This window comes from Mycteria americana, chromosome 6 (genome assembly GCF_035582795.1).
Source record: "Mycteria americana isolate JAX WOST 10 ecotype Jacksonville Zoo and Gardens chromosome 6, USCA_MyAme_1.0, whole genome shotgun sequence".
Taxonomy (NCBI): domain Eukaryota; kingdom Metazoa; phylum Chordata; class Aves; order Ciconiiformes; family Ciconiidae; genus Mycteria; species Mycteria americana.
In genome coordinates this window covers 69,080,001-69,107,673 of record NC_134370.1, presented here as the reverse complement: position 1 = coordinate 69,107,673, position 27,673 = coordinate 69,080,001, and the positions used below count along the sequence as shown (strand labels likewise).

The 27,673-nt window shown below is 38.3% G+C and overlaps 1 protein-coding gene across 1 annotated transcript in view; it reads right to left on the bottom strand.

Moving 5' to 3' along the window:
* The window catches only part of IQCH (IQ motif containing H), a 70,943-nt gene that overhangs the window by 20,850 nt on the left and 22,420 nt on the right, over positions 1 to 27,673 (bottom strand). Inside the window, exons 11-16 of the mRNA XM_075506410.1 lie at positions 23,490 to 23,573; positions 20,951 to 21,126; positions 16,975 to 17,247; positions 14,821 to 15,012; positions 3,236 to 3,356; positions 1,185 to 1,471 (exon numbers count right to left, since the gene is read on the bottom strand). Coding sequence (XP_075362525.1) covers positions 1,185 to 1,471; positions 3,236 to 3,356; positions 14,821 to 15,012; positions 16,975 to 17,247; positions 20,951 to 21,126; positions 23,490 to 23,573 — 1,133 coding nt within the window. The remainder of the gene's footprint in view (positions 1 to 1,184; positions 1,472 to 3,235; positions 3,357 to 14,820; positions 15,013 to 16,974; positions 17,248 to 20,950; positions 21,127 to 23,489; positions 23,574 to 27,673) is intronic.

Here is a 27,673-nt window from a genome sequence, read left to right as displayed (position 1 = left end):
AGGAAGCCTCAGAGCTTTGACAGACCAAAAGGGCTCCGATAAAAACACACAGGAGCCTGTGCAGCCCATGTGGAAGACTCGTTAGGACAAGGATCTACAGAGGGAATTCCACAGGAACATTTATGCTAGAGATAAACAGCTTAAGCTATCACACGAGCACATTTTAAGAAGTCACTGCCCCTCGAGTGAGATGATGTAGATGCCCTGCATTCATTGCTCCCAGGCCCCTACATCTGGGAAGCAATGCAGGTTCATTTCAATCCCTGCAACGATATCTTTAATCATATACACTGTCACGTGACGCACATTGACCTCAGTCTGTATTTTGATACCGGGGGATAATTTTTTATCAGGTGTGAGATCACATCTATCTTTCTTGCCGTAAATTCTTCTCTCAGACCAAGAGCCAAATGGAGAGCAAAAGTAGTTTGAATGAGCGTATTTTCCTTTTCATTCACAATGAACTGATATGCCACAGTCAGCTGTTCTGTACCAGCTCAGAGACATTAACTCCTGACCCAGGGCTGTAACTTCTTGAGACATAACAGCTAAGACTGCTTTCCATTACCTCTTTCTACTTGAATTAGCCATTACGATGTAAACCAAATTCTTCATCACTACCATCCTATTTGCTATAAGAGATTGTCAATATCCCCTCTTCCTTAGATTCATCCTCAAAGCTCAGATCTGCATCCTTACAGACGCTAGTTTACTCAAAGGAGTACAATAATCCCGGTAATTATTTTTACAGAGCAAAATACAAGAGATTCAGAACATTTTGAAACTAAAATAATCTAAACATCTTAGCCATAAGACATCATCTGTAATTGCCAGCTTAATGCTGAATGCACTTATTTTAGGGGGAAAAAAAGTCATTAGAAGGAATTAAAATATTATTTTCTTATCGCTCAGCTTTGAAAGCAGCCCTACAGGCTTTGTTGGTTTGTTACTCTTCAGGCTGATGAAGAAGGTTCCTCAGGTCCACCTGGCAGATCAGGTCTAAGTTTTATGCTACTGTCAGAATAACCATGTGCTTTACCTCCCTCCACATGCCTCACGGCTGAGAAATAACGGTTGTTCGAAAGGGCAAAGTTTTCTCCTGATACCTGTTGGAATCAAGTAGGAAAGCAGACATTTCTTGATCTCAGGGGGACAGCGTGAAGTAACGTATCTGCCCCACTCACCTGCTGCTCCATCGTCTGCGGATGGATGAAAGTCACAAAATCAACTGAGAAGTAACCAAGCACTCCTTTAGATTTACAGGTTTCTCCAATTTTTAAGCAGAGTGAATTAAGAACTGCTGGATCAACAGAACACTGTGGAATGGTAGTGCCAGATGATCGCAAAGGACCGTCAGCATGGAGCTGGTCTCCAGATGACACTATTTTTATCTCGCCTGTTGGCTCTATCAGCATATCCACTGTAAGGTTTGTGACATTTGCTGAGAGTGGGAAGGCTTCTATCACACCACCTAGTAAGAAATGAATTAGCTGTTAAGCTAGTAATCAAATTCACATGTGATGCTCTTCAGAGTGCACAGAATGAAACCATCCAGCGCCTATTGTGCTCTGACATTGCAGGGAGGACTGCTATGGAGATACAGCGAGTAAATAAATGTAATGTGAGCAGCGTAGCTAGAACCCATGAATCTCTTAGAAGAGAAAGAAGATATCTCATCTACTATAGCACTGTACAGTTTGACCAGTGGCTTTGGAGCTGCAGGTGCTTTGCAAGCAGTAAACTGGATATATCACATAACTGACAAGGGAAACATGCTCTTGGGTAGTATGAATGAATCCTGGTCTGTCCTACAGCCCAGCTAAATGCCAGGCCCCAAACAGCAGTGAAATGCAATGCTGGGACCTCGGGGGGAGTGGTATCTCCTGCTGCAAACTAATCTTGGATATTCCCATCCATACGATGGCCTGAGATAAGTCGTCTGCCTTGTGGTAGGAACTTGGTATGTAGATGGGAAGGCTAGAAAAGCTGACAAAACTTCTAGAACGGTTGTCCATAGGAAAACCACAAAGAAAACTGGTTGGCATTCTGGGTTTGCATTTTTACTGCATATAATGCCATAACTCCTTTAGTTAGGATAAACTAATATGTAGTAAAAATTGATACTATATACATTACCTGGCATTATTTTTCCAAAAAATACTTTCAAAGCTTTGAATCACCCTTGTCTCTTCCACAGATAAAGAAATGTATGAAACGTATATATCCATTATATATAATACAAAACGATGGCAGGAGAGAATCACCAGAGAAATTTACTACCCAACCACAAACACTGCATCTTTTCCGTCCAAAATTTGGCATACAAATATAGGACGTTAACATGTCTGTGCAAAGCCCGCTCACAGATACACTGATTTGCGGTGATTAGACAAGGGTTTTATCTGCACTGCCTCTTACGGACAAACACGGGCTCACTTCTGAGCTCCAGGCCAGTTGGGTACTGGCCAGCTTTGACCCAAAGGTGCCACGAGTGGATTTAATGCAGGAAGCCCTGCTGAGGACTCAGCACCACGCGAACAAAACTATCCAGCTATCAGATTGGAACTTGTTCATATTCCTTTGGTTGGAGGGCAAGATAGAGCAGGTGATGGTCTAACGAGGAGTCTGTGCCAATGTACCGTAAGGGACAACACGGCATTGCATTACTGATCCTCAGTGGCAACACCACCTGCCTGGAAGGCAAAAGCTGGGGAGAAAGCTCAGCTCTTCTCCAGGCCAGCTAAAGGTTATGAGCACATTTGACTTCATGCAATGTACGTATGCAGCATCCAGAGTTTACATATAGCTAGCTCCCTTCCTGGTCCTATGGGAGGGAAAAGCAAGTCTCGCAGATGTTTGCTCACCAACACCTAACAAAGATGAAATATTCTCCCATTTACCTATGTGCAAACTCACTTGCTAGCATTCCCTAAAGCCCTTTTGCCAAATGTGACGGCCTCCAGTACAGTAACTCAGGATTAAGGAATCGGTGCTTATTGATTCAGAATCATGTGCGAAAGGTAAACCAGGATTAACATAGGTTAAATGCTTGGATAGGACATATGAATGATAGAATAGTTGCCTATAATTCATTTGTAAATGAACATTCGAAGCATAATGGAGAAATAAAAGGAGATAAATATTTAAATGGGCCCAAGATTAACAAGAATATGGCATACAATATGGTATAATTACTCCTTATAACACTTAACAGCGACTTTGCAGTCTTATTTACCTTGACTAAGAAATGTTTGTAGGAATTTTTCCCATGTAGGGAATCGTTTCTCATTGACTGGCTGTACGTGCTGTGCTAAAAGGCCCGGCAGCTCCTGGGAGATCTTCACCAAAGCTGGCTCCTGCAGAAACAAATTAAATAGAACCACAAGCAATTTTACTACAGAAATGAAAACTGCTTGTGGGGTGATTAAAAACCAGGCCTCCAACAGGCAAAAAAAAAAAAAATGTGGTTACTGTTTACCCACAGTCAGGAAGCCTTTTTTAATTTTTCTACTTACCACTCTTCCCTCCTATTGAAAACTGTCCTTCTCTGAAAGACAATCCCCCCCACTCAGTATAGCATCTATTTCATTATAATTTATATCAATAATTTGATCTGGCAACTGAAAATGCTAAGCACTTGGTAACTGCTTAGGGATCAATACCAGCAGTCAATAACTTCTACATTGTTTATATTTTGAAACTGAGAGGATTGAAATAGTCACATATGCCAGAAACAGGAAAAAAAAAAGGGAGGAATAATCAACCAAAAGCGTTTCTAAAGCAGGAGATATCCTTTTACACTCTCCAATCCGTAACATAAATTCACTACTGTATTTGTGCCTCTATCCTTGGTAGAATTTGATTAGTCATACTATAGGAGATAAACTAGCTTTTTCCTAGTTTCAAATTCTTCACTATATTATCACACACACAAAACAACCCCATTAAATACAGAAACCAACTGCATTGCTTCTACTGTTCACAAATGTCCCAGAAGTACACAAGCATATAAAGTGCAAGGACCCTGACTCTATTGCTTCAGGCTCCTTTTCTTGCTGCTTCATAAGCATTTGCCTGCTTCCCCTGGGTCTCTTTGCTTCTGTTTTACATCCTCTCTCTTCAGCATCCCGTGCTTCAGAAGATGACCAACCATCCTCTGATCTTGGCAATATCCTAAACCACAATCATCTTATCTTGAGCTCTGGAGGAACGTGGTAAAACCTTATGGCTAACGTCTAAGAATATGGGGGGGGGGGAATAAAAAAAACCCACTATTTTTCCAGACCAGTGAGTTTGAAGAGATGGGCTTTGTCATGAAGCACATGATGTGATGTAACCAAAAATACAAATTCAAAAGCAGCTTACTGTGATTTATCTACCAGAATGAGAAGAAGGAGGATGGGTCAACGATTAGGGTATCCACTTTGCGTATAGGAGACCTAGGTATATCCTGTTCCTGAATGCAGGCTGCCTGTGAGACTTTGGGAAAGTGACTTTCTGTCTGTGCCTCAGCTGTCCAGCCATGAACGGGGGACAACTGCTGTCCCTACCTCACATGGAATTGAGAAAAGAAAGCCTTTAAAGCATCTTGAGGTGCTTAAATAACGATGCTGATCTGGGCTATGTGGGCTCCTATCATATACTAAGGAGAAAAGTATGTTGTTGACTTTAAACCTCTCAGAAAAAACGTTAAAAAATGGTTTTAGTCAGTACATCAATATACTAAGCCGCACGACCTTAACCTTATGGCAGAAACAAAGGACCACGTAAAACATGAGATCCAAGCTCAGAATTTACCCAGATTCAGGTCTTACTGCTCATTTCCTTACAATCTGTAAGGAGGAATTTAGGTTTTTGATAGCTCAGCTGACTGAAACAAGAGTGCAGTGAGCAAATATCAGTTGGCCTTGTCTTGGTTTGTATTTGCGTTGAAATATTGCTAAGCCAAAAGTCACAAGATCAGGTGGTTCGTTGCACAGTGAAAATAAACGCAGCTTTGGAGAGAGGATCTGAGCCATGATGGATGTCGTGGAGTTGCTGACCTACAAATCAGTTTGCACCTGTCAGTGTGTTCAGCGATACCTCTGTCACATTGAGCCTCATCCCCAAGATCTAATGACTTCGAGTATTGTGCAATTTAAACGGAAATAGAAAACCAAACAAACAAAAGAAGAGGTATGCAGCGGCTGCCTGAAAGCTTTTGATAAATTACTGGGGAAAAAACCAATAATCCCTGCTGGATGTGTAGAAGCATTTGAGAGTGCTGTGACCAAGCTTGTATAAGTAAAAATTAAACTACGGGCATGTGAACTGGGACACAATTTTCCATTGCAACAATTCCAAGGGACATGAGGCCAGCTGCGCCAGCTCCGTGGAACAGCGCTGGGGATAGTTGTATCTCCTTTTAGAGGGAGTTGTTTCCGAGGATCACACATGGTTGTGAAAGAAAGCTCCCTAAACTGGGTGCAAAATCAAGCAGAACTTCCAAACTTTGAAGTGTACCGAAGGGCACTTTTACCTGGCTCACAAATGGAGGCTGCTGGTAAGACACAGAGACTCCGGTCACCTCACCTACACCTATAGTAACATTATATGCTACTACTCTCTGTCCATACGATGGACATTCGCCAGGCAAGACTGTTGTGGTACTTCCTCGACAGCCCCAGCGTTGCTTGCTTAAATAAGGTCAAATAGCATTTGAAGGGGACTTTCGACACGGGGTGACCTCAGAACGTCTGTTAGGGCAATGTGGATGCACGGTGCCCGGCTCAGGAGCGTCTTGAAGTGCAAAGCACCCTCAGTATCCGCTGACTGTGAAGGATGCGTGCATCAGAACCAGGCACCTTCCAGAAAGAAGGCAGGGGCATTTAAAGAAATAACTAATTCAAGAAAATCTGAAAACTGTTCTTGTGAGATCAAACCCAACGTAACAGTTCTTTTAACGAGTAATGCCTAGTTAATCAAGGTGTTTGCAGAAGGGAGTCGGGCAACCGCTTTGTAAGGATCAGCACCTGGAATTCTAGTTGAAGTTTTTTTGCAACTGTAAGCTCTAAAAAGGCAGTAATCCTGATTATAGGGAGTTTTAGCAGGCAAATTCAAGCCCGGATCCAACATTCACTCATGAAGTCAAACCTTTTAAAAGGATCAGTGCTCGGTAGGCTAATTTCGTTTAAATTGGACGGTATCTCCAGCAGAGCTTACCAATGTTTTATCTCTTGATGTGGCCCAAAACAATTCAGAATCATAGGCTCAATGGAAACAGGGAGCATTTGTTCAAATCTTTCAGCTGATGTTTCTTAGTACCAGTAAAAAAGGAGCAGCCCAAATACTGTTTACCTCACGTCGAAATCTTTAAATCTATCCAAATCTGTTTCGCACCTTTTTATAACAATGAATAAGCGTGGAAAAAAAAAAATACACCTTTTCCCCCCAAATATAAAATAATTTCTCACCCTTCTGGCTAGCTGAATCTTGAAAGGCTTTCTTAGAACGGCAGTTGCAACAAAAAATTAGGACCAAATGTGGCATATATTGAAGGCACTGGTAGGAAATCTACTTGAGATAGATCAGTCAGCAAAGAAAAGCCTGTTGAGAAGATAAGTAAATAAATAGAAAGAAGAAATAGACTTAGAAATAGGAAGAAAGACCAGGGGACAGAAAGAGGCTGCAGAGCAGAATGCATGAGGAAGACCTAAGGCTTTTTAGCTAAAAATCAGATTGAAAGGAAATTATTTAGACTTTGCAAGCAAATAGAGTGAAGAAAGTAACTCCAAATAAGTAAAGCTGACTGGGCCAGAGAAGAATAAAATCAGCAGACAGATCCTCAGCAATACAAACTGCCACGTCTCTGCTGAAGTCAATGAAGCTATGGCAATTTATGCCACTTCAATGGCACCATGACAATTCATACCATTTATACAGTATATCCTTTATATTGCGATCAGTGGAGCTCTGATAACTTATTCCAGCTGCCTTGACGTGAATTGGTCCAGCCTAGCTCATTCTTATGCTCTCAGCGACACCAGCAAATATGGCAATATTGGAAGAGTCCAGTGACTGCTGTCTGACTGTCCAAATAACTTTCATTATTTCCTCTTTTGCAAACTAATTTTGCAAACTGATTTGATGTTTTTTCTAATTTAGACAGGTACGTGCTGGCCAGAACCACAATCTACTGCACTGAACAAAACAATTTGAGAGGTTTATAAAAACGGAAATGTTTTTGGAAGTGATACACTGAATACCCTATCTACTTAAAGTTTGCAACCTGATTTAAAGCCCAGGCATTTCATCGTTAACTGCAAATTTTAAAATTAAAAAGTGCCAATTTTGCCTTCCACAAGCTGGAAAAGGATGTTCTGATAGAAGGTAACATCATGTAAAACAGCCATCATTACCAAGAAACACAAATGTTTTTCGTATGTAAAATTGCTTTGTAAAATATTTGCTCCATCTGCTGAAAGTAGCAAAGACAATTTTCCCTGATAGCTAATGGCCCATTTCAGCTGTATGGCAAGTGATTCACCGTGGCTGCGACTTGCATTAAATAGAATGTCGAAAACAGTGCACAGAATTCTCCACTTATGTAGTATTATCTACTCACTGCTTCCTGAGAGCCCGTCCCTCATTATCACGGCCTTCGCTTTGGATCAGCACACAGGACTAGGGTTGCTTTGACTCAAGAGGCTTTTTGTCAAACTGAGGCACATATGCTATGCTTCAATACAAAAGCACAAAACAGCCACTTTCCTTGACTACAAGAACAAGAAGGTTAGTTCTCTTTCAACTTTCCAGCACTTAAACTGCTGTTCCTTTTTTCACACCACATGGGGCCATGGTTTTCTCTTCTGGCTCATGCTGTCACTCTGCACACTGAGGATTTCAATATATAAAGATCAAGCACTTCTTTTAATTCTAAATTCAACTACGTACACGTACCAAAAAAAAAAAAAAAAAGCAAAAAACCCCACTGGCCTTGTCAAAACCCCCCCTCCCAACGGCTTGTTTCATTGTATACTTTGCTACTTACCATACCCCTATTGAAAAGCGCATGTTTACATTGTGCCCTGAACTACTTCAACATCTGCTAACAGACCAATAAAAAATAAATAAACCAGGATTGTTTAGAAAGAGAGATCCTTTCTGTTTCCTCTGAACACTCCTAAACTGGCAACAACAATATGCTGCGAGATCCCTTCTCGTAGATGTCATCTCAGAAAACAATATATGCAGGGAAAGCAAATATAAAATCACTACAGCCTGTGCTACCAAAAATCAGGCAGGAACATTTGAAAGCTCTATAAGCTTGTCAGATAATTCTGCATGTTTATGCACAGCGTGTTAATGTGAGATGAGAACAATTTTATTAAATAGTTTGCTTTTACTTCAAAAAAATACTCCATGTGCATTGCTATTTTATGCATAAAAGCATGGCTTTTGCGAAGTTGCAGCCTTCGTTTTTCAAGGTTCCCCACACCTACCTTCAGAGCGAAGCAAATGTAACATAATCGTCATAATCTTCAAAAATCTCTCTTTAAAAAAAAAAAAAATCATATGTTTATTTCAAATGAAGCATTTGTAAGTTCAGGACATTGGGATGTTAATCCTCACTACAAAATGAGGTAAGTAATATCTGAGCCCGTCTTTTCTGTATTTTAATTAGATCTCCGCAAATGCACAAACAATTCAGATGCCCTCAGATTAATAATATTTTCCTAATTAATTTCTTTTTCTCTATTTCAATCTCTGTCAATTTTGTTCACTTGCCCTCCTTTCTGGCTTGTATCTCTAAAGAAAGGATTCTAATGAATTCCAAAGATGTAATTTCAAAAAGAAAAAAGACATCATATAGATAATCCACAGTCACTTCCCTGGAATTTTATCTAAATTGCTGAGCTGTAATGCTAAAGGAATTGTCAGACAAAACCTGCATTGCGTTTCACAAACAACACACAGTTAAACTTCTTTTATTCCTAGAGTTGCCTATGTGTTACTTTTTGGATTTTAGCAAAATAAACATTTTTAAAATAATCCAAGCAGGCATTTTATTGGATGCGATAACATTAACGGATTTCAGATTTCTTTAGCACTCTTGCTTTATCCTCTCCTTCCACACTGTTATTGCTACAAACTGGCACTTAAATTCAATTGATTCAAAATATTCTGGATCCATATGGCCTAAAACCCTGGAGCTGAAGTTCTGATATTGCCTCACTGCTGTTTTCTAGCATTTGCCTCTACTCCAGTCCCCAGATGGTGGAAGTAACATTTAAACCTCCTTTTCTCTGCCTTGTACAATAGACCTTGGCACCATTTCAACTGTTTACTCCGGTAATTAACAGCACTGATACCACAACAATTACAACTCCTACAATCTTAACACAATAATGCTATGAATTAGTGAGAGCTAATGGCTGGAAGGTATAGTGGTTCCAGACTGCGAGATCTGTGCATTTTTAGAATAAAATAAAAGGTACAAACAGCACGCTTGCGGTAGACAATGATTACCTAGTAATTAGTTTACACAAAGCTTCCTATTTAATGGCAAAACGCTGTAATTAACGCGTGACAGAAAATCAAAGGGTACTTTGTAAGCATATGAAAAATTAACACTGCAGGCCTATAGCTTTATGTACTGATTAGAAGCATATTAAATCAATAGGACATACAAACCAACAGCTTGCATATCTGATTATTGCAAGTCTTAGGAATGGATATCATGGCTTTCATTTGACCGAGGGATACGATTATCATGCTTTATTTTACTTAGGATTTAAGAATCACCTGAACCATCACTATGGCAGCTACGTAGATATATTAATAAGCTGAGTAAGAGCACTACAGCCTGTTTGCAGGTACAGTGAATATTTAAACTATTTAGGATATATTGTTGACAAAGCACTGCCTATACTAGGAAACAACCTGCAATGGTATTGCTTTATGAGTAGTCAAGTTCTTCCTTAATGCTTTGGGTTCTTTCTCTGCTCCTATTAAACATGATATAAGTCAGAAGAAATTTTAAAAGCCTGTCAAAATGCTGTAAACGCATCTTCTGTGTATCTGTCAATGTTTCTGGCCCTCTTCAGGCTGAAAAAATTACCACACCTGCAATTGCATGTGTACAACAAGAGCAGCAGCACCAACTACGTGCTTAAGAACCCCCTCCGTAGACTTTCGGTGTTATACTAAGACCAATTCAATCACTGGCAATTTATTCCGGTTTCAGTAATATTTGTAGCGTTGCCCTAGAGCAAAGCTGGTGGCGTTACAATAGGTGAGCAGAGTGGTGAAAATGAGAACGGGTAGCAGAAAGGAAAAAAAGCAGTGTCAGGAAGCTATACTGTGTTCAAAGACAGTCAGAAACGATAGTGTGCTGGCAATGCCATGTTTCTAAAATGACGTCTTTGACAGTACATATGGTTGGTTTTCTTCTCACCTGTTTATAAACATATGCTCTTTACTCTGAATTCCTAACTTCAGTAAAGAAACAAGATGTGGTATGTAAGCTCCAGGTTTCTTACAGTGAATGCAATTCACTCAACCAGTTAAAAATCTCACCACTATTCCTCATTTTCAGGTAATCACAAAGTTTATCTAGTTACTTATTACAGGACTTTTGAAAGTTGACCAAAAAAATTCAAAGGGACAGCCAGCATTTTATCTCAGCCTTTGAAACTGTAGCTTTCCAATAGCAATCAATGCAAAATCCAGCAACCGGTGTCTGAATATTGCTTTATGCAACTCAGACAAAGTTGGATTTTCCAGATTTGTCACCATGTGAAAAGATTTGGATTTCCTCTTACACATTTTAGTGAATTAACCAAGATATAGTCTGTAAGGAAAAGAAACCGTGACAAAATACTGTGACACAACTGGAGGCAGTAAGATTCAAACATATAAAACAGTAGGCTGCCCAAGCGCATTAAATAGCTTTCTTCTTCTACAACAGATATCTAACAGAGAGTTTTGAAAGGGTTGTGTAGCTATGGCCAGTTATAATGGCTTATTGAGTGAACATTTGTTGCTTGTTTTTCTGTGTCTTGTTCTGTTCTTGTATTTTCAGCTCTTTTCTTCTTTATCCCCACATTTATCCCTTTTTTTGGTCTTCAGTCTGACCTTCGTTATCTTTAGGATTGCTGATAGGTAAACTCACATCACGTTGCTGGTCCTGGTGGTTAATTAAGAGTCACAGTGTAATAAAAGTTAATTCTAAAATTAATTTGACTATTAATTCAATCTAGCGATTTAGATACTATTTAGAGTTCTATAGTTATACAAGAGGACAGGATCTCTGCATACTCCTGTATTATTTTACGTAAAAGGGGGACTGTTAAAAGAACAAAAAAGGCAACGCTACCAGGAAGGCGATGCTACCCTTCCTCTAAAAGGGAAGAGGACTGCCAGCATCGTGAGAGGTTGAGGTGGCAGTTTGGTCCCAAGATTCAAAGTCAGAGACCAGGAGGCATCGCAGACTTTGACAGCCTGGTGTGTCTGTTCAAAAACAAACAAGAGGCATTATATACACTTAGTAGACCACTTCAGCTTGAGTTCTGAGTGGGCATCTGAGCATCTTTCTTCAAGGTCGTGAAAGTATGGCTGTATAAAGTCTGCTTAGCCCTGAATCTTGTCTCTGACAGCGGTCACAAGTGGATGCCCAGGAAAGTATGAAAACAGAGCAAGCATATCCATTCCCCAGATACTCTCCCAGCCGCCAACAATTTGCAGCTCAGAATCCCTCTAAGCCAGAGACTGTGTCAGCGATAACGGTTAATAGTTTTCTCTTCCATGAATTTATACAGCCTCCCAGCAAGGGTCCATATAAGTATAGGTGAGATTTTCCAAAAACTGAACTGCTGACTTTCCACAGGAGTGAGATACCCAGCTTCTTAACACACTTTGGAATACCATATATTAATAAGTGTTACAGATCTCTTTCTCTAGATATTCCAAACAGGCCCTCATGCAATTGTCCTATTGTTTTTTCACTTACTTTAGTAGTAGCAGAACCACATTTTTTGCTATGCATGGACTAACTGAAGCTTGAATTGATACAGATAATAGGTTGGAAAAATCATGATAGAATGGCGTAAGAGCATTTCACACAGCACAAATGCCTTACATGCATATGTTAAACAGCTAAAAATCTGTGAATTTATTTGCTCCCTACAATAGTCATTGCCCTTGCAAGACGCAATTAAACTGCTAAGATGTCTCGGTACTTAATGATGTTTTTGCGTGTAACTGGGGCCAGATCCTGATATTCTTTTTCACACTGGAGAATGTCTGCGCAAACGGCCTCACGACTGCCAAATGTGCGGTTGTGGAGGCAGCAGTTCTCTTGATATTGAATATCATTAGAATCTGGGCCTCAGGATGAAATTTGTTATATGCTGACAGACTTCAGCAGTGCACAGTAGGATGAAGGCCTTACAGAGACATTCAGCATAGTTTGTGAATTCTACCCTTTATGCAGTAGCAAAATAATTGTTCAGATAACTCAGATGCTGCATTAAGTTAACAAAGTAAAATACATCGATAATCCTGTCCTGCACTTCTGTTTGCCCAATGTTATGTTTGAAATAAGGAATCTAAAATCAGTCTTATTTTTAGATGGAATAGATTTTTTTTTACACAGTTCAAACTCACAAACTACATTATTTTTAATCTGTTGCCTACTACATACCAATGAGGAAAATCTGGGTATCATGTCTTAAACTGCTATGCAAATGATGCTATTTGTAAGTATTAACATAATTTAGTGCTTACAGTCATATTCTCATTCCTAATAATTCTACCAGAATGGAGAGTCTTTTCACTGTACTCTTAGCCTGCAGGATAGTCTTTCATCAAGAAGCTGAATTTTTTAATAACCTGCCAGCATACGTTTTGTATGTGGCAGCCTATGCCGATGACACAATGTCTTCATTATCAAAAGAAACAGGTCTACATACTGTAATAGGACATTAAAGCATGCCTGTGCTCATAAACTAATGCTTTGATGTTTAAATGTGTATCATTACAATGGTATTCCTTAACAAAGGATGATTTTAATCCTCTGCTCTCAATGGTAATACTCAGTGGAGACGGCAATTCATTATATATAAAAAAGGTCTCCCGTTCTACAAAAGAGAGCTAAACTCAGAAGGCAGAAAAATTTGAACACACCTATTCCAACAAGATGTTCAAAATGGCAGCAAGTTTCCCACTTTGCCAAAGCCCACTTTAATACTGGTCTGGATTTATGGAAGCTTCCCTGCTGACTTTAGGAAATTAGCTCAAATACATTATTCTGTATGTATTTTCCAACTTCCAACAAAAGTTTATGTTTAAAGGCTTCTAACGGATTGATTCCTGGTTGTATCAAAGCTCAACATAAATGCAGTATAAAAGGGAAACTAAAGAAAGCCAGTTATCACCATGTCCTTTATGCGGAGTCACTTAGCCATGAAAGAATTAAAAAGGCACAGAAACAGGAACACTAACACTAGGTAATACCACTTATATAGGGAATTTATACCAGCAAAGAACTAGACTTGGTGAATCATGTCTTCTGCCCCACTGACTCGGATGGCAGGAGCAGAGTCTGGATATACTGTTAGCTTTATGTCGCAGAGAGCTCAGTGGCAACGACAACTGCCTCCGCTGGGGCGGCTCTCCAGTGCTCCACTTTATACCGCTTGACTTGCGCAGAGCGAGGGATCTTTAGCAGATCAGAGAAATTAGCCCTTCAGCTTTATATGATAAGCTCTATTTTATAACGTGGAATTATTTTCTAGCTGTCAAATGCAACAGAACTGTGATCAGCACAATTTGAAATTTTAATATACAATATAATTCAATCAAACAAAAATGTCAAAACAGTTTTGATTGAATTAAAAAAATCAAAAGAGCTGTAATGGAGTAGTTTATGTAAATTAAACAATTCTTTCTGGATACATTCCTTCTGGCTTTAAAACCATTACATTAGGAATGAATTTGGCACAATACACAGAAATATCAAATGCTTATTGAAATTAACACATTTAAATACCAATGAATATTTAAACTACAAATAGTTCTCTGAATGCCAGAACTAAGGAAGTCTAGTTTCATATGGATCTTTCCACAGTTGAAATGTATCATCTTACGGCCTTTCTCAATCACGTGGATTCTTAGGAATCTACTAGTGCCTGAAACATGCTATGCCGTTTCCCTCAGTTACGTATTGATAGGATCTCTCTCCTTGCCTAAACACCCACTGTAATGAAACATGCAGGAGTCTAATGATCTCCGAGACCTCAAGTGTTCTGGCTTATACAGCTGAAAATAGCTAACAGGTTTAGAAGTTATTAGTGAGGAAAAACATACAGAAAAAATAGTCCTTAGAAAACCAGATTAAAAAGTAATCGGCTTGTATGTGGTTTCAAATTGATTAGTATTGTTCAACTATATTAGTCCAACACTTTGTTCCAATAATTCCAAGTTTCTATGTAGATATAAGGCTCTGTCACCTATATACTTTCATTTATACACGTCCTCACTTTGGATAAAAAACGCCATGTAAAATTTGCACATTATTGCCTATGAATTAAGTGTTTTGACACCCAACTTATTCCACAGTTGGATGCCAGGCATTGATTTACATTTTGGAATATTTACCTGTTTTATTTGAATTACTGTTACCTATTGCTTTGTACAAGCTAGTCTGGGCTCTGTAATATCAACTCTTACCAAAGTCTTAAAATGAAAGCTCAGAGAAAAGGTTTACTGTGAGGAAGAACCCCCATGGACTATTAAGAAGCCACAACAACAAGCAAGACACCCTGCTCCTTTGTTACTTACATGTGCCCGCTTCTGACTCCATATCTCAGGGCTGTATCTCTGACGTTCCTTTTGAACCCAGCGGTAGCATTTCAAATGCGAAACAATGTCACAATAGGCAGTGCCATTTCCTCCAGATTCATCGTTCGCTTTAAACAACCAGCGCCGCACTTCCATATTGTCAATGATCAGCTGGCTGAGAACGCTAATCATCTGCGGAGCAATGACAAAAAGATATTTTGCACTATGACAATATTAAATTGCTCCTCAATTCAGACTTCCAGTTCTCCAATATTTGGACTTGAAATTTATTTTCTAAATATGGTTTATTTTTCTTAGAGATGCTTGTGTTGTTACAGTTATCTTGGATACGTAGGGAAAGCAACCTTCAACATTTTTTGATGAAGAATCTATGGCCTTCATCCTGTACTTGAGTCCACTTGTGCAGACTATCAAACAGCAACGGAGCACCTTTGGCAGTCGGTGAAGCTGTATTCTGCAGAGAGAAATTCGCCTGTCCAGGCTTTTTTGTCTGATCAGGATCTTAGGTTTTGGATAATCAGTACTACTCAAATAAATGTTTGTGACAGGGAACAACATGGGATGGACTACACTGTTTGCAAAATCTGAGAAACAATGGTGCCAGATTCTAACACCAGCCAAAACATCTGTGAAATTTTCCTACTGGAGAGTACATTATATGGTTCTAAATGTACGAAGGAGTTACTAGGCAGGCTTTATAAAAATGCTAATTATTTATTTGTGTATGTACACAGATTTAAATGGCTTTAAAATGCCTTTTGCCCAGCTGGTGTAGGATGCAATTAGCTTCTTAGAAACTGCAAATGCCTTTGAACCTGGTAAAAGTATTATCAGATCTTGTTGCATTGGCTAGAGCTTTCTACATGTTTACACAGTCATTTTGGGGACTTTTGTCTCTTTTCTTTAATGTTGACCTAAAATACAATTACATGTGCATTCCAGATGCTATTATTTGTGGCTTTTGAGAATCGCATAAATGTGTTTTTCTTGATGACTCCCCTACAGTAATGAAAAGGATCAATAACATTGTAAGGACTGTACCGATCAGAAAGAATTATGTGCTATCTTTAAGTGAAAATTGAATTGTGCTTTACCATAGCGTCACCTCGCTTTGATTATTTAACCTAAAATGTCAATATTTCATACAAGCAAACAACAGAAGTAGAACTTCCATAACACTGTAGTATGAATCAAAAGTATTAGATTCACATAAATTATTTAACAATAAATCAAACAGTTGTTTTTCAGATCATTGATCATATGTGTATTTCATCTACTATAGAAGTTGCAATGTATTTGTGTAGCTTAGATTGTCTTCAGTGTTAAAGGTGATTCATAAAAAGCAAAGCAATGTGAAAAGCCTCTCGAAGTAGGAATACCTACGAACCATGGCACTGATTGTTTTCCTGGATGAGATGTAGCACCACCACAAAAATATTTTTTTTTAAAAAATCAGTACAGATCATACTTAGACATATAATTGCAAATTGCAAAATCAGTTTATAGAGTGAAATACTGAGGCACTGAATGCAAAATAAAAATACGTAAACTGAACACAGTACAGAAAACTCTTGTGCCTTGTCATTTTAGTTTAGTAATATCTTTTTCTTTTCTTCCTGGTCATGCTAACAAGATAGGTGAATTTAGCAGTGATAAGCCACATAGAAGGTAAAACTTCAGCTGCAGATATGCTCAGTGAACCTCAATTTGAATGGGCTGACTTCCTAGGTGGAAGAAATTTTCCCTTCATCAAATAACTAATTTTCCCAGAAATCCCTGTTCTATTTTCAGTCATTGGTAAAACTCCTATTAATCTCACTGAGGCCATGACTTCATCCATGACTTCATCCATGGAGCAGCAACACAGTTTGAAATAACTGGACCAGATGCCCTTATATATTCTCAAGAAAGACCATGAAGAATACCAGAACAATTGTATTACTTCCTGACTAAGATACAAATTGCATTTAATTGCTCAGATAGAGCCAAAAAAGAACCCAACCTCATACATGATTTAATCAAACCTGGTTAGGCTCTACTCAATACAGTCATTGCAACTGTACAAAGTTTGCATCCTATCAAGTGAAAACAGGCATCTGCACGTTGACCCATCCCAGACCACATCCTGCTTACCCGTTCATTGCTGTAGATGTCACATTCTCCAGGAGGGGTTGGCACACAAGCACTGGCAAAAATTCGTTTACTTCCAGACTTGGTACTATAGAGATGAGCCACTTCTGGCACCGAGCCTAATATAGGCACATTTAGCATGTCAGCCACTGCTAAATCATCTTTGTGGGGAACCCCTCCAATGATGTAGGCATCTCTGCTCTGGATAAGAATTTTTATTCTTTTGATTGTCTTGGGACTGTACTTCAGCTGAGTGGCTAGGCACATGTGATGCTTCTGTATAAAGATAACATTATTCTTGTTAAAAGGTGTTCTTTTCTATTCCATGAACCTAATTTATAATGTTGCACACAATAAATACATTATTAATAGCAGGCTGGGTTATGACCTATCCTGTAGCTTAGCAGTTTAAATTGATAAAAGCTGTTGGGGTGAGGCTCCATAATCGTGCACATCTTTAGTGTGTTGGAAATGGGCTCACTGGGAATAGAACTAATTACTACACATCTGTATTTATTTGATCCATGCGGAATTATCCTTCTGTCAGTCGGCAGAGAGGCTGGTGGCCTTTGGATAATAGTGATTCATCTCAGCAACACTTCTGGCATGGTTTAACTCTAAAGCTCCTAAAAATCAATACAAAAATGAAGAAAAACCCCTATAGCAGGGAATGTATTTCACCATACAGTTCAGCAGTATTTTAAGCGATTCTCTGAGAATAAAACACTATGATTTACAAAAGCTTTCACTGATCACATTAAATTACTAGGGATATACATTTCCATTACACAGTAGTTCTGATAGCTACTGTAAACGCAACTGCAGAGTACTCGAGGAGAGGGTAGTATTTTTGTTGTTGTTTAAAGTACAAGGGTTTCAACTTTTGGGGAGAATTTTTTCATTCCTTCTAAAAAAGATGATCTATTGCTGAACAAGCTCTTCATGACAGATGCTATAACCTCTAAATTTAAACTAAGAATATTAGTCGTGGCATGCGAAACCTCAAAAATATTTTCTACAACATATCCTATGCATGGCCTGCAGGTAACACAATTATCTTTCCAAAGGTATAGATAAAGGAGCACTGAAGCTGAGGCAGATAGGGATGAACATCATGCAGAAACAGTACAAGAGACATCTGCTGCAATAGATTGCCATAAACAAATCATAATTGTAACAAGAAGAAAATCTTCTTCACATTGAGATTTCATCTAATTTAGGCCCTAGTGAGGAAAGTATTCCTTTTCAGGATAGCCTAAATACTGGATTTGCTAGGGATTTCCAGGACTGGAGAACCCAGACTATTTTCCCTCAAAGTCCTGCATGCTCCTTCACAGGGACTGAAGTACAAGTTCTGATTCCACTGCTTGGATGGGGACGATGGTGGATAAGGAGATGGGGGAGTCCCTGGAAGTGGACAAAAGGAATCCCCTTTTGTCAATTCCTCAGTGCTTTCTCATACCAAACACACAGCTCCAAAAAGTGCCCAAGGCTCTCTGCAGAGCAGTCAGCTATACTGCAAGGAGAGTGAGGATACAAGTCAGAGAAATGAGATACTCGTCAAAGTTCTAGTAGGAAAAAGGGGAGTCACAGAAGTATAAGAGCAAAAAGAACAACAAACAAGTTTCCTGGAGTCTTTTTCCTTCTGTCAGTTTTAAAACCGAGGCTCTTAGTGTTCTGATTAATTTGTTTCCTTTCTCTTGAGCACTGGTCTAAAAGCAGGGAGATGGCCCGTTCTGTTGGTCTGGTGGCAGAGTTCTGCCATGTAGAGAACAGGATCAATTTCCAGCCCCGGTCACTTGCTCCCTGGGGCCACGAGTGGTGATGTAGAGACAAGATTTGCTTTGTGTCTCTCAATAATGGATTTTACAGTTAATTAAGGAGTGCAGGAAACAGGCTGTAAAATCTAGTTTATTCCTGCTTTGAGAGTGGTATAGCTGCCATGATATGTAGTAGTGTGAGTGAAAGGAGGTAAAAGCAGGAGAATGGAGGAATCCTCAGAATTCTAGCATGACGCTGCACAGAATAGTGGTGTGGGTTGACCAACAGGCTAGTTCTTGGTTCTCAAGCCTGTTGATTTTTTTTTTTTTTTTTTAAATTCTCAAGATCAGAGAAGCTGACCTGGGCATCAGCCTCACCACGATGAGCAAAGCTACCACTATGCTGTTTTGATATGCTGCTAGCTGAGAATCAGGATAGCGTAACCCTTTGTTAGAAGTGTTTCACATTGCACCGGGATGCACTGAGTCATGAGAGGTCGTTCTAAGAGCTAGCAACTGCCTAAGGACAACGGTATGTGGACACCCTTTTCTCAGTCACATGTAGCCCTTGTAACTAAGGTTAGCTCCCTACATCAGGGCATGCAAACATTTCCCAGTAAATCATAGCTGCATAATAAATTTTCACAAAGCTGTCTGCTCTTCTTTTCTTTCTGGAAAAGAAACTTTGTTTGGAATATTTCAACAGCAAATGGAAGAGCAAAGGCTATACACAAGAGATACGTGCCTGAAAACAACTTGCTTTTACATTAAAACTACTTCAGCCAAATCACCATGACCAAAATTGTCCATGAAAGACATTTGCCATTCCTGGACAGCCTGTCCATGTTTAGCAGCACATCTTTTATCCATAATATGATGTGTTTTAGATTATATTTTTAGCATGTTTTATGTAGCAGGCTTCTTAAAGCTTCCAATATTTGGTAGTTAGTACTGGAAAAATAACCCAGTATCCAGAGAAAAACCAGCTACAATTGTCAAAGTGCAATTTAAAAAGAAAAAAAAAAAATCACTGGTATTTATCAAGGATTTACCATCCCAATAATTTTACTTTACAAGGTGTAGGCCTAGCACAGGCAGCTGTGATTCTTGTAGGTTTCCAGTTTCAGATAAAAGGACAATACTAAAGAAAAGCCAGCTCCTAAACACACAAATATCGTCTTGATGCTTTTCTCCAACTTCAGAGAAAACAGAACCCATTCACATCTGCAGAATTCATTTTAACTATGGTAAAACTATCAGACAGCTCTGCCTCAGGGGTCCCTCCCTATACAGCAAAAGAACTAAGCACTTTTCTCACATAGGTGTTTTCAGACTACTTCAACAGAAATGGATTCATGCACATACACAAGTGTTTTGCTGAACAGTACGCTACTATAGAACTACATCTGAAAACCAACACACTTACAAAATATAAAAAGCTTCTCCACCTTCTGAAGCCAGTTTCAATCAGTTGATGGTATAACAAATACTTGTTCAACAAAATAACTAGAAGAGGGTTATTAATAATATATCGAAAACGGGAGCAGGGCTCGAGCATAGACCCTAGAGATATAAACGCACCACAAAGTTTCATAAAAATCAAAGCTCAGCTAAGACACTGTGGATTTAATATTTACAACATAAAATTATTCTCCACTGTAAAGAATCTTCACTGCACTGCAGTATTTTCAGAAACGCTGTATGTAGTGTACATTCATTAAGATTTCTTTTTAGACCATGTTTTAGCACATGGATTTAAAACTGACTTGACAGGTTTGGAACTAATATTTCTGTATTACCTAACCTAAGTAGTTTTAAGTTCTGTTCTTTAAGAAGTTCTGCACTGGATTTAATTGCAAGAAACACTACAAACACATGAATGATTGAATGCTGGGCTACCCAGAGATAAAGTTTGAGTAATAAGAATGGTTTATTGCTACGATTTGCTTAGAGAGAAAAATCTATCAACTTCTCAGTCCCAAGCATATAGTAAGGAGGGACAGTGGTCTACAAATAGCCAATATAGTCCTATCTCAACTAAGTCTATAAAGCTAAACCGGGATATTTATTTCCAATGCTCTAACTAGTAGTCTAATCAGTAAAGCCCTTAAACTTGCAATAATATTTCACTGATGTGTACCAGAGCGTTACAAGTTATAAAATTTCCAATTTAATTTTACTGCATCCCTCAAGCTGTAGTAATTAGAAGACAAACTCACAGGGAAGCTGTTTATAGCTTCAGGGGTGAGAATTTTGAACCTGTCCTGCAGGTCACCCATGTCCTCAGGGTTCCCAGATCTAACAGCTGCCTGCAGACCCAGGAGTTTATTGTAATACTGCAGTAACTCCTCACTCAGATGAAGGGGGCAGATGTAGATGACGTCCACGTTGGCATCTAAAACAAAGGGGCACAATGTTCATTATTGGGAGAAAGGTAGACTCCATTCAGAACAGCAATCTGACAATTCCTGACCATTTGCTAACAAACAGCTTCCCTAAAAGAGCACTGGAAATAAAAATGAGATCTGTAATTCCCAAATCTTAGTGGTTTAACTGCTTTTTCTGTGTTTCAGCATTTCTCTGAAGACAGGTCAGCCACCCAAAGAAATAACTAGTTTTCAGAATTCAATCTGCAGAACATATTGGGGGCGGAATTTTGAAAGTGTTGCAGGGGGATTTATATGCGCGACTCACATTAACATCAATGGGAATTGCGCGCTGCTTTAAAAATATATCCCATTAACTTCAGTAAATTATAAAACTGAGCTATTAAGTTTAGAAAGCTGATGAAATTGCAATTTCATATGCTGCCTGGATTTTGCACGGCCTGTTCCTATTCTCATCCTGTCCACATAAAAGCTCACGGTAGGATACCATTAATAACTATTGCTGAGCATGTGAGTGTGCAGATTAGCTAGTTAAATACCACAGTGTGAAAATCTGGTTTTCTGCATGTGAAACAACTTGGGCTGAAAGACAGTGTATACATGAACACTTAGAGGTGAGAAAGTCTTTAATAGATGCTGTTTTGGACAATTTTACCTACTCTGCTCTTCTAAAGTATTAATGTTAATAGATGAGCTAATGGATTAATGGGCCTTGCAACATCAATAGAATATGCTGCCAAAAAGCACTCCTAGATTTTGATCCAACTCCTGCTGAAATCAGTAGGAAGTCTTTCATTGTCTATACTGGGCACAGGAGCAAGAGCTCTGAAAGTGCCAGGGACAACTGCTATTACATATGAATGAATCGGAAGCAAAGCAAGTATTGGACTAAGGAAACCCTGAGCCTAATTTTATAGAGGAGTAAGATATCCCACTCGTTCACTTTTGCCGTACTGCTATAGGCAAACAACCCACATTAAAAATGTAAGGCCAGAATCTCAACTGAAGCATTTCAGGAGTACAGCATCCGACAATCAGCCCTGTATCTGAAGCCCCAACAGAGCCTTTATATAATACAGTTCATTACCATATAAGTTTTAAAAATAATTAAAAGAACAGTTCATTAGAACTGTTAGTCAATACTCTATTGCTTTTAGGCAACTCAGACTTGCAAAATGAGCTTGAAAATTTACCAGCTAGGGTACAAAAAGTCTACTTGCCAGTGTCGGCTGTAATGCTGAATGGGCTGCACTGTCAAAAATTGACAAGCTCAAGTGAATTTGTTGAATAAAACGCTGCAACACATTTTACTACTGCTAGCACTGCCCTATAAGGAGATATACAAGTCTGTTTTGGACACAGTGAGGCTCCAGAGACAGGTTAGCTAATAGCAAGTCACAACAAGCAATGAAATCCTCTGGTATTCTAAAGAAAAAGAAAACCAATACGGTAAATATCAATGCTCTTCTGCCAGGCACAGGTAAAGCTTCTGATCTAGTTGATAATTTAGTTAATATTTAACTAGTTTGTATCTTACTCATGGTATATTTTACATTTTACAGTAGAACCAATTTTCATGTTCACAGATTTTAAAGTGATAAAGAATGCCTGTATGATGTGTTGACTTTGTCCCATTAAGTTTCTAACTATCATTTTAGAGAAAAAAAAATCTATGTTAAAAAAATAAAAAAATAAAACTGTACTGTGGAAAAACAATATTAGTGCCGAGATAATATATAAAGGCAATTACATTATTATTTTAGGCAACTGTAAATTTCTGGATCTAATATATTTTTGTTACAAACTTACTAAATGGCATTTATAAAATAATAATGATGCTGAAATATATATGAATCATGTAAAGTATGTCATTCCAGGGAGCCAATGAAGTTGGTCATTGACAAATAATATTCTTCGCTGCTTTGCTTAAAAGAGGACTGTCATTCTAGGAAAAACTTTTTAATGTATGCCTTTTGCCTTGTTTGCCAATTAAAAAAAAAAAATAAGGTTTAAGTAAGGGCTTGCTCTTTTCTAGCACATCTTTTTCTCCATATGAGCCTGAATGAACACTAGCAGAATTAGCTACCTAATTTTGTAGAACACTAAACACTTTTGATCGTTTGTCGTGCTCAGCATGCCACAGGATGAGGCTGCTCTACCTTATCACGGAGTCAGAAAGAATCAGCATGTTGTTCTTATGAATAACGTGGACAAGAGAAAATGCCATAGCAGATAAAATACTTCTGAGCTTATATGTTCTCTATATTTAACATTAACACAAAAAAGAAAGTCCTCATCAGTCATTCTCTATTACTCACAACTATGGGCAAATAACGATCAAAAAATAGGCAGCCAACAGCTCATAACATACCCACTATGTCACACAGCCTTCCCATCTGCATATTCTGTTGGAGAGCAAGATCAGGAATATGCTCACGGATGCATTGGGAATATCCTGGAAAACAAGTAAAGCCCCTCACAAACTGTATTCAGAAAACCCCTGGCACATATTTGAAAGAAATCAGACATTTGGATTAAAAAAAGCTGTAATAAAAGTATTTCAAATCCGAAACATGGTATAGCACTAATTGCATCACCTTTATGAATTTACTTTTATTAGTGAACTGATGTAACATCATGTTTTTAAGTCAGGAGATTTTAAATACAGATCGAAATGTTACAGATCTATAGAGCTTTATAATTTAAACATGTAGACTGAGTATTTTGTTTGAGTCTTCTATGTTGCTGGATTTTTTTTAAACACTGAAAAAAAATGACACCATCATTAAGCAAGAATCCTGGTACATTTTGTCCTTCACACAGATAAAAGGCAACAAAATCACTTCATTAAGGAGATGTCTCAGTGATACCTGATCACTTTGTTGCAGAGGATGAATGAGTGGCGGCCTGTCTTGGCTTGGATTATCTATTTGGAGGTCAGACTTCCAACTGATTGCATACTCACATTCAAAAAGACTGCAGTAAATGACATGACCACTGTAACTATAATCTCTAATCCTGTAATTTTAAAATTCAGTTAATTCTAATTTAATCAGCATGTATATACAAACACACACAACCACACAATGCGAGTTGCTAGTTGCAATAGCTGTGATTAAACCAATATGGAAGTTCAGCCTCATATTCAGTGTTTGGCGTAAAATCCTGACTGATCCAGTAACAAGATCCTTACAACATTTCCGTATATCTGCACATGACCAATCACCTGAAACTTATTAAAAACTTAGTTTGACTAAAATCTGCTCAGTATTTCAGTGCTTTCATTTGGGAAGATAGTATTATTCCAGGCAAATTACAGAGCAATTATTATAAGTAATCATTCTAAGGTGCTGTGGCAATGACACTGCGCACAGGAGAGCAGAACATAATAAAATACAGAGAAATGGAAACCACCAGTTTCATTTTTAGTAATTTCCTGGAAAACTTACATATTGTAGTTAGCACTATGGTACCAGGCACCTTGCAGAACTGCAGAATATTGATTTTTTGGTCACTCTAATATTAAGCTACAGTAATTTGAAAAAGCTTGCTCTGATTACTTAAACTTTAGTCTCAAGGCTTCATTTTGTTCTACCAGGTGGGGACAAATTTTAAGCCACTAACAATGCTGCCTAACAATTTCAAAACAATTAAATTTCAAACATAGAAAGTAGCTGATTTCCCTACACTAAACTGTCCTCTTGAAAACACATTTGCTTTTAAGAACTAAATCTGGGCAGAAAAATAACATGCAAATACCACTTGGAAAATCAGTGATTATTTGAAAGGAATAGCAGTTAAAGTAGCAATCAAACAGAAGTTAAAACTTGCATGTTGCTATGGTTCTGCAGATATACCATAGCATTATACCAACTACCACATGTACTTTTCTTAGATATGTTAATAAAACATATTAATTCCCAATATATTAGCTTCCATTGACATGACCCCATTAGATTTAAGGAGAGGAATATTCACTCCTTGTGAATCATTCACCTTCCAATGGACATCACAAACCACATTAATCCTCACACCTGATATATTTTGAACGCTCTGTACTTACATGGCGGGTCATCCAACAATGCTTATTAGAGGCAGAGGCTTAATATTCCTTTCCTTGCAGTTTAAACAAAATTCAATCCAAATGAATTACATTACATTACATGAATTACATGTACAGCTATAACCTGTGCCATCATTTCTGTTTTGTTATGTACAGCTGGTTTATGTATCACTAACATTTTGTGCTACAGCATTCGGTCTCAAACGCATGAAATATTTCAGATAAATTTGCATTTGCCAGAAGCCAAAGCTCCTATTTTGAATCAAGGAACCACTACTTTAGTTGATCTATACCTGCTATCTGGGTAAGTTAAACTCCAAATGGTATCTGAAAATAGTGATGTTGACAAAAGCCGGCGATGGCAGAGCACTTGAGGATGTGGTTGTTCATTTGCAGAAGGCACCAGCGCATCATGGCACCCCACTGGTGGAGCTGGTCTGCAGGAGGGTCGACCTTGCAAAGCAAGAACTAAGAATTTTGATTTCTCAGTTCAGTGGCACTGAAAGGACACTGAGGGCCTTCCTCCTTCATACGAGTTTTACGGTAGTGTATGTGCAATGACTTCAGTGGAATGCTCCCAACTCACACAGGGGTAAGTGCAGGGAGAGTTACAGAAATACTAAAATAAGGGGTGTATGAATTCATGGTAAAGGGCCTGCTTTTGCCTCCCTTTTCAACCTCAGCCATGACCTAATGCCCTTTAACTGCCATTTTCCTAATAAATTTCGCTCATCTCAAAGTGTTTTCTCTCAACAAGGAATCCACAACACTTTTCAAACTCACCTTTGAAAAAAGCAGTAGCGGTACAGAGCGGGAGGTGGATGACAGTTTAAGTAACCGTGGGGCGATGTCTGAAGGGGAAGGAGGAAAATGAACTATCTAGGATTCAGCCACCTTGTGCTTCCCAGTGCTTGGGACAGGTCTAATAAATAATACCTGACTTTTCTCACCATACTTGGCACACCTGCTGTTCAGCTGAAACTGTTTTTAAAAAGGATTCATGTATCACACAAGGAGAAGCTTTGATAAATATACAGTAGGTTATGTAAGGTGACAAATTTTGTTTATTGTAAATGTAACTATTCGGGTAGAAAGACTGATCAATCATTTAAAAATAGTTGAATGAAAAGAGAAACACTATTTGAATCCCAAATATCGGCAGAAGTGTATTCATCCATTAGAGTGTGGGAGTAAATCTGATTAGAAAGTTCAAACTCATTTTTCCTTACACTAGCTGACAAAAATGCTAAGCAATCTTTAAACAATGGAATCTACTTTCTTTTTTTAGCTATACTAGATATCCAAAGTTTTTGTTTTGGCGAAATAAATGGAAACATTTGTTCCTCACAGCAGTATAATTTAAGCCCTTCACTATCCCTTTTCCTGGATTATTTCCAGAAACTTGACATGAGTCTGAAACTGTTGTGAAAATGAAGACTGCTGAGAAATTCACAGTTTTGACTATCTCCATTTATTGGAATTCCCCTTGCATGGGAAGAAAAATCAGACTCTGACTTGCCCTAAATGCTGAAGTCAAGAAAATGTGAGCAGAGAATTCTAGGCTCTATTTTTCATTGATAAAACTGAAGAGAGAAACCACTAACAGTGTGTCATCAAACTTCTGTCTTTTGGTGTTTATCTGCTCTGTTCCAGTTCTTGTAATTTAGATACATTTTTATGATTACCCAGGCTCAGGCCTTAAAAAGAAAATGCTGCTGAAATCAGCTGTCATTTTGCATATTTAGTCCTCTTAGACGGAAACAAATGTTACTTGTTTAAATTGTCTAGCTTCCTAGAAGTCTACTCAAACAGACTTCTTAATTGTAACATTCCATAAGGCTAAAGAAAAGAAGGCAAAATATTTCAGGGTATTCAGCCGTTCTTTTTCAAAACAAATATTACAAGACACAGCAGATCAAAAGCATAACTGGAAAATACCCGAGATCAAACTACACAATGGTACTAGTTGGAAGTGTTCCAGTAACGGGCCCAAAAGTTTACAAATGTTTTTAAAAATGACAAGTGTGTAGGAGCAGAATAATAAAACATTTAAAGTAATTTCTACTCTTACATTTAAAAGGTTTTTAGTTTACACGCTTCATGTGTTTGTCTTTTAAATTTTAAGTATAAGCTATTCTTAAAATTCTATAAAACCAAATTTGGTCAATTTCTTAGTAATTTTATGCTGATGTTTCTCAAAACTAGTTCAATCTTAACATTTCAAAAGAAAATTATGCCATGAATTTACATTACATTTTAATAAGCTAAATACTTATCATGACTTAATTCATATAAAAAACCCTATGGAACTCTACTAGAATTCTTGATATAGTTGGTGCATTTAATAAAAACAAGCATGAATAACTTTTTCAAACAGCACTTTCAAATCCCTCCTTTGGAGGGCATAAAATATTTTTCCGTGCCTTACTTAAATAGGTTTCCTAATTTTCTAGGAAGACATCTGCACTCAAATTATCTTTACTACTTACTTT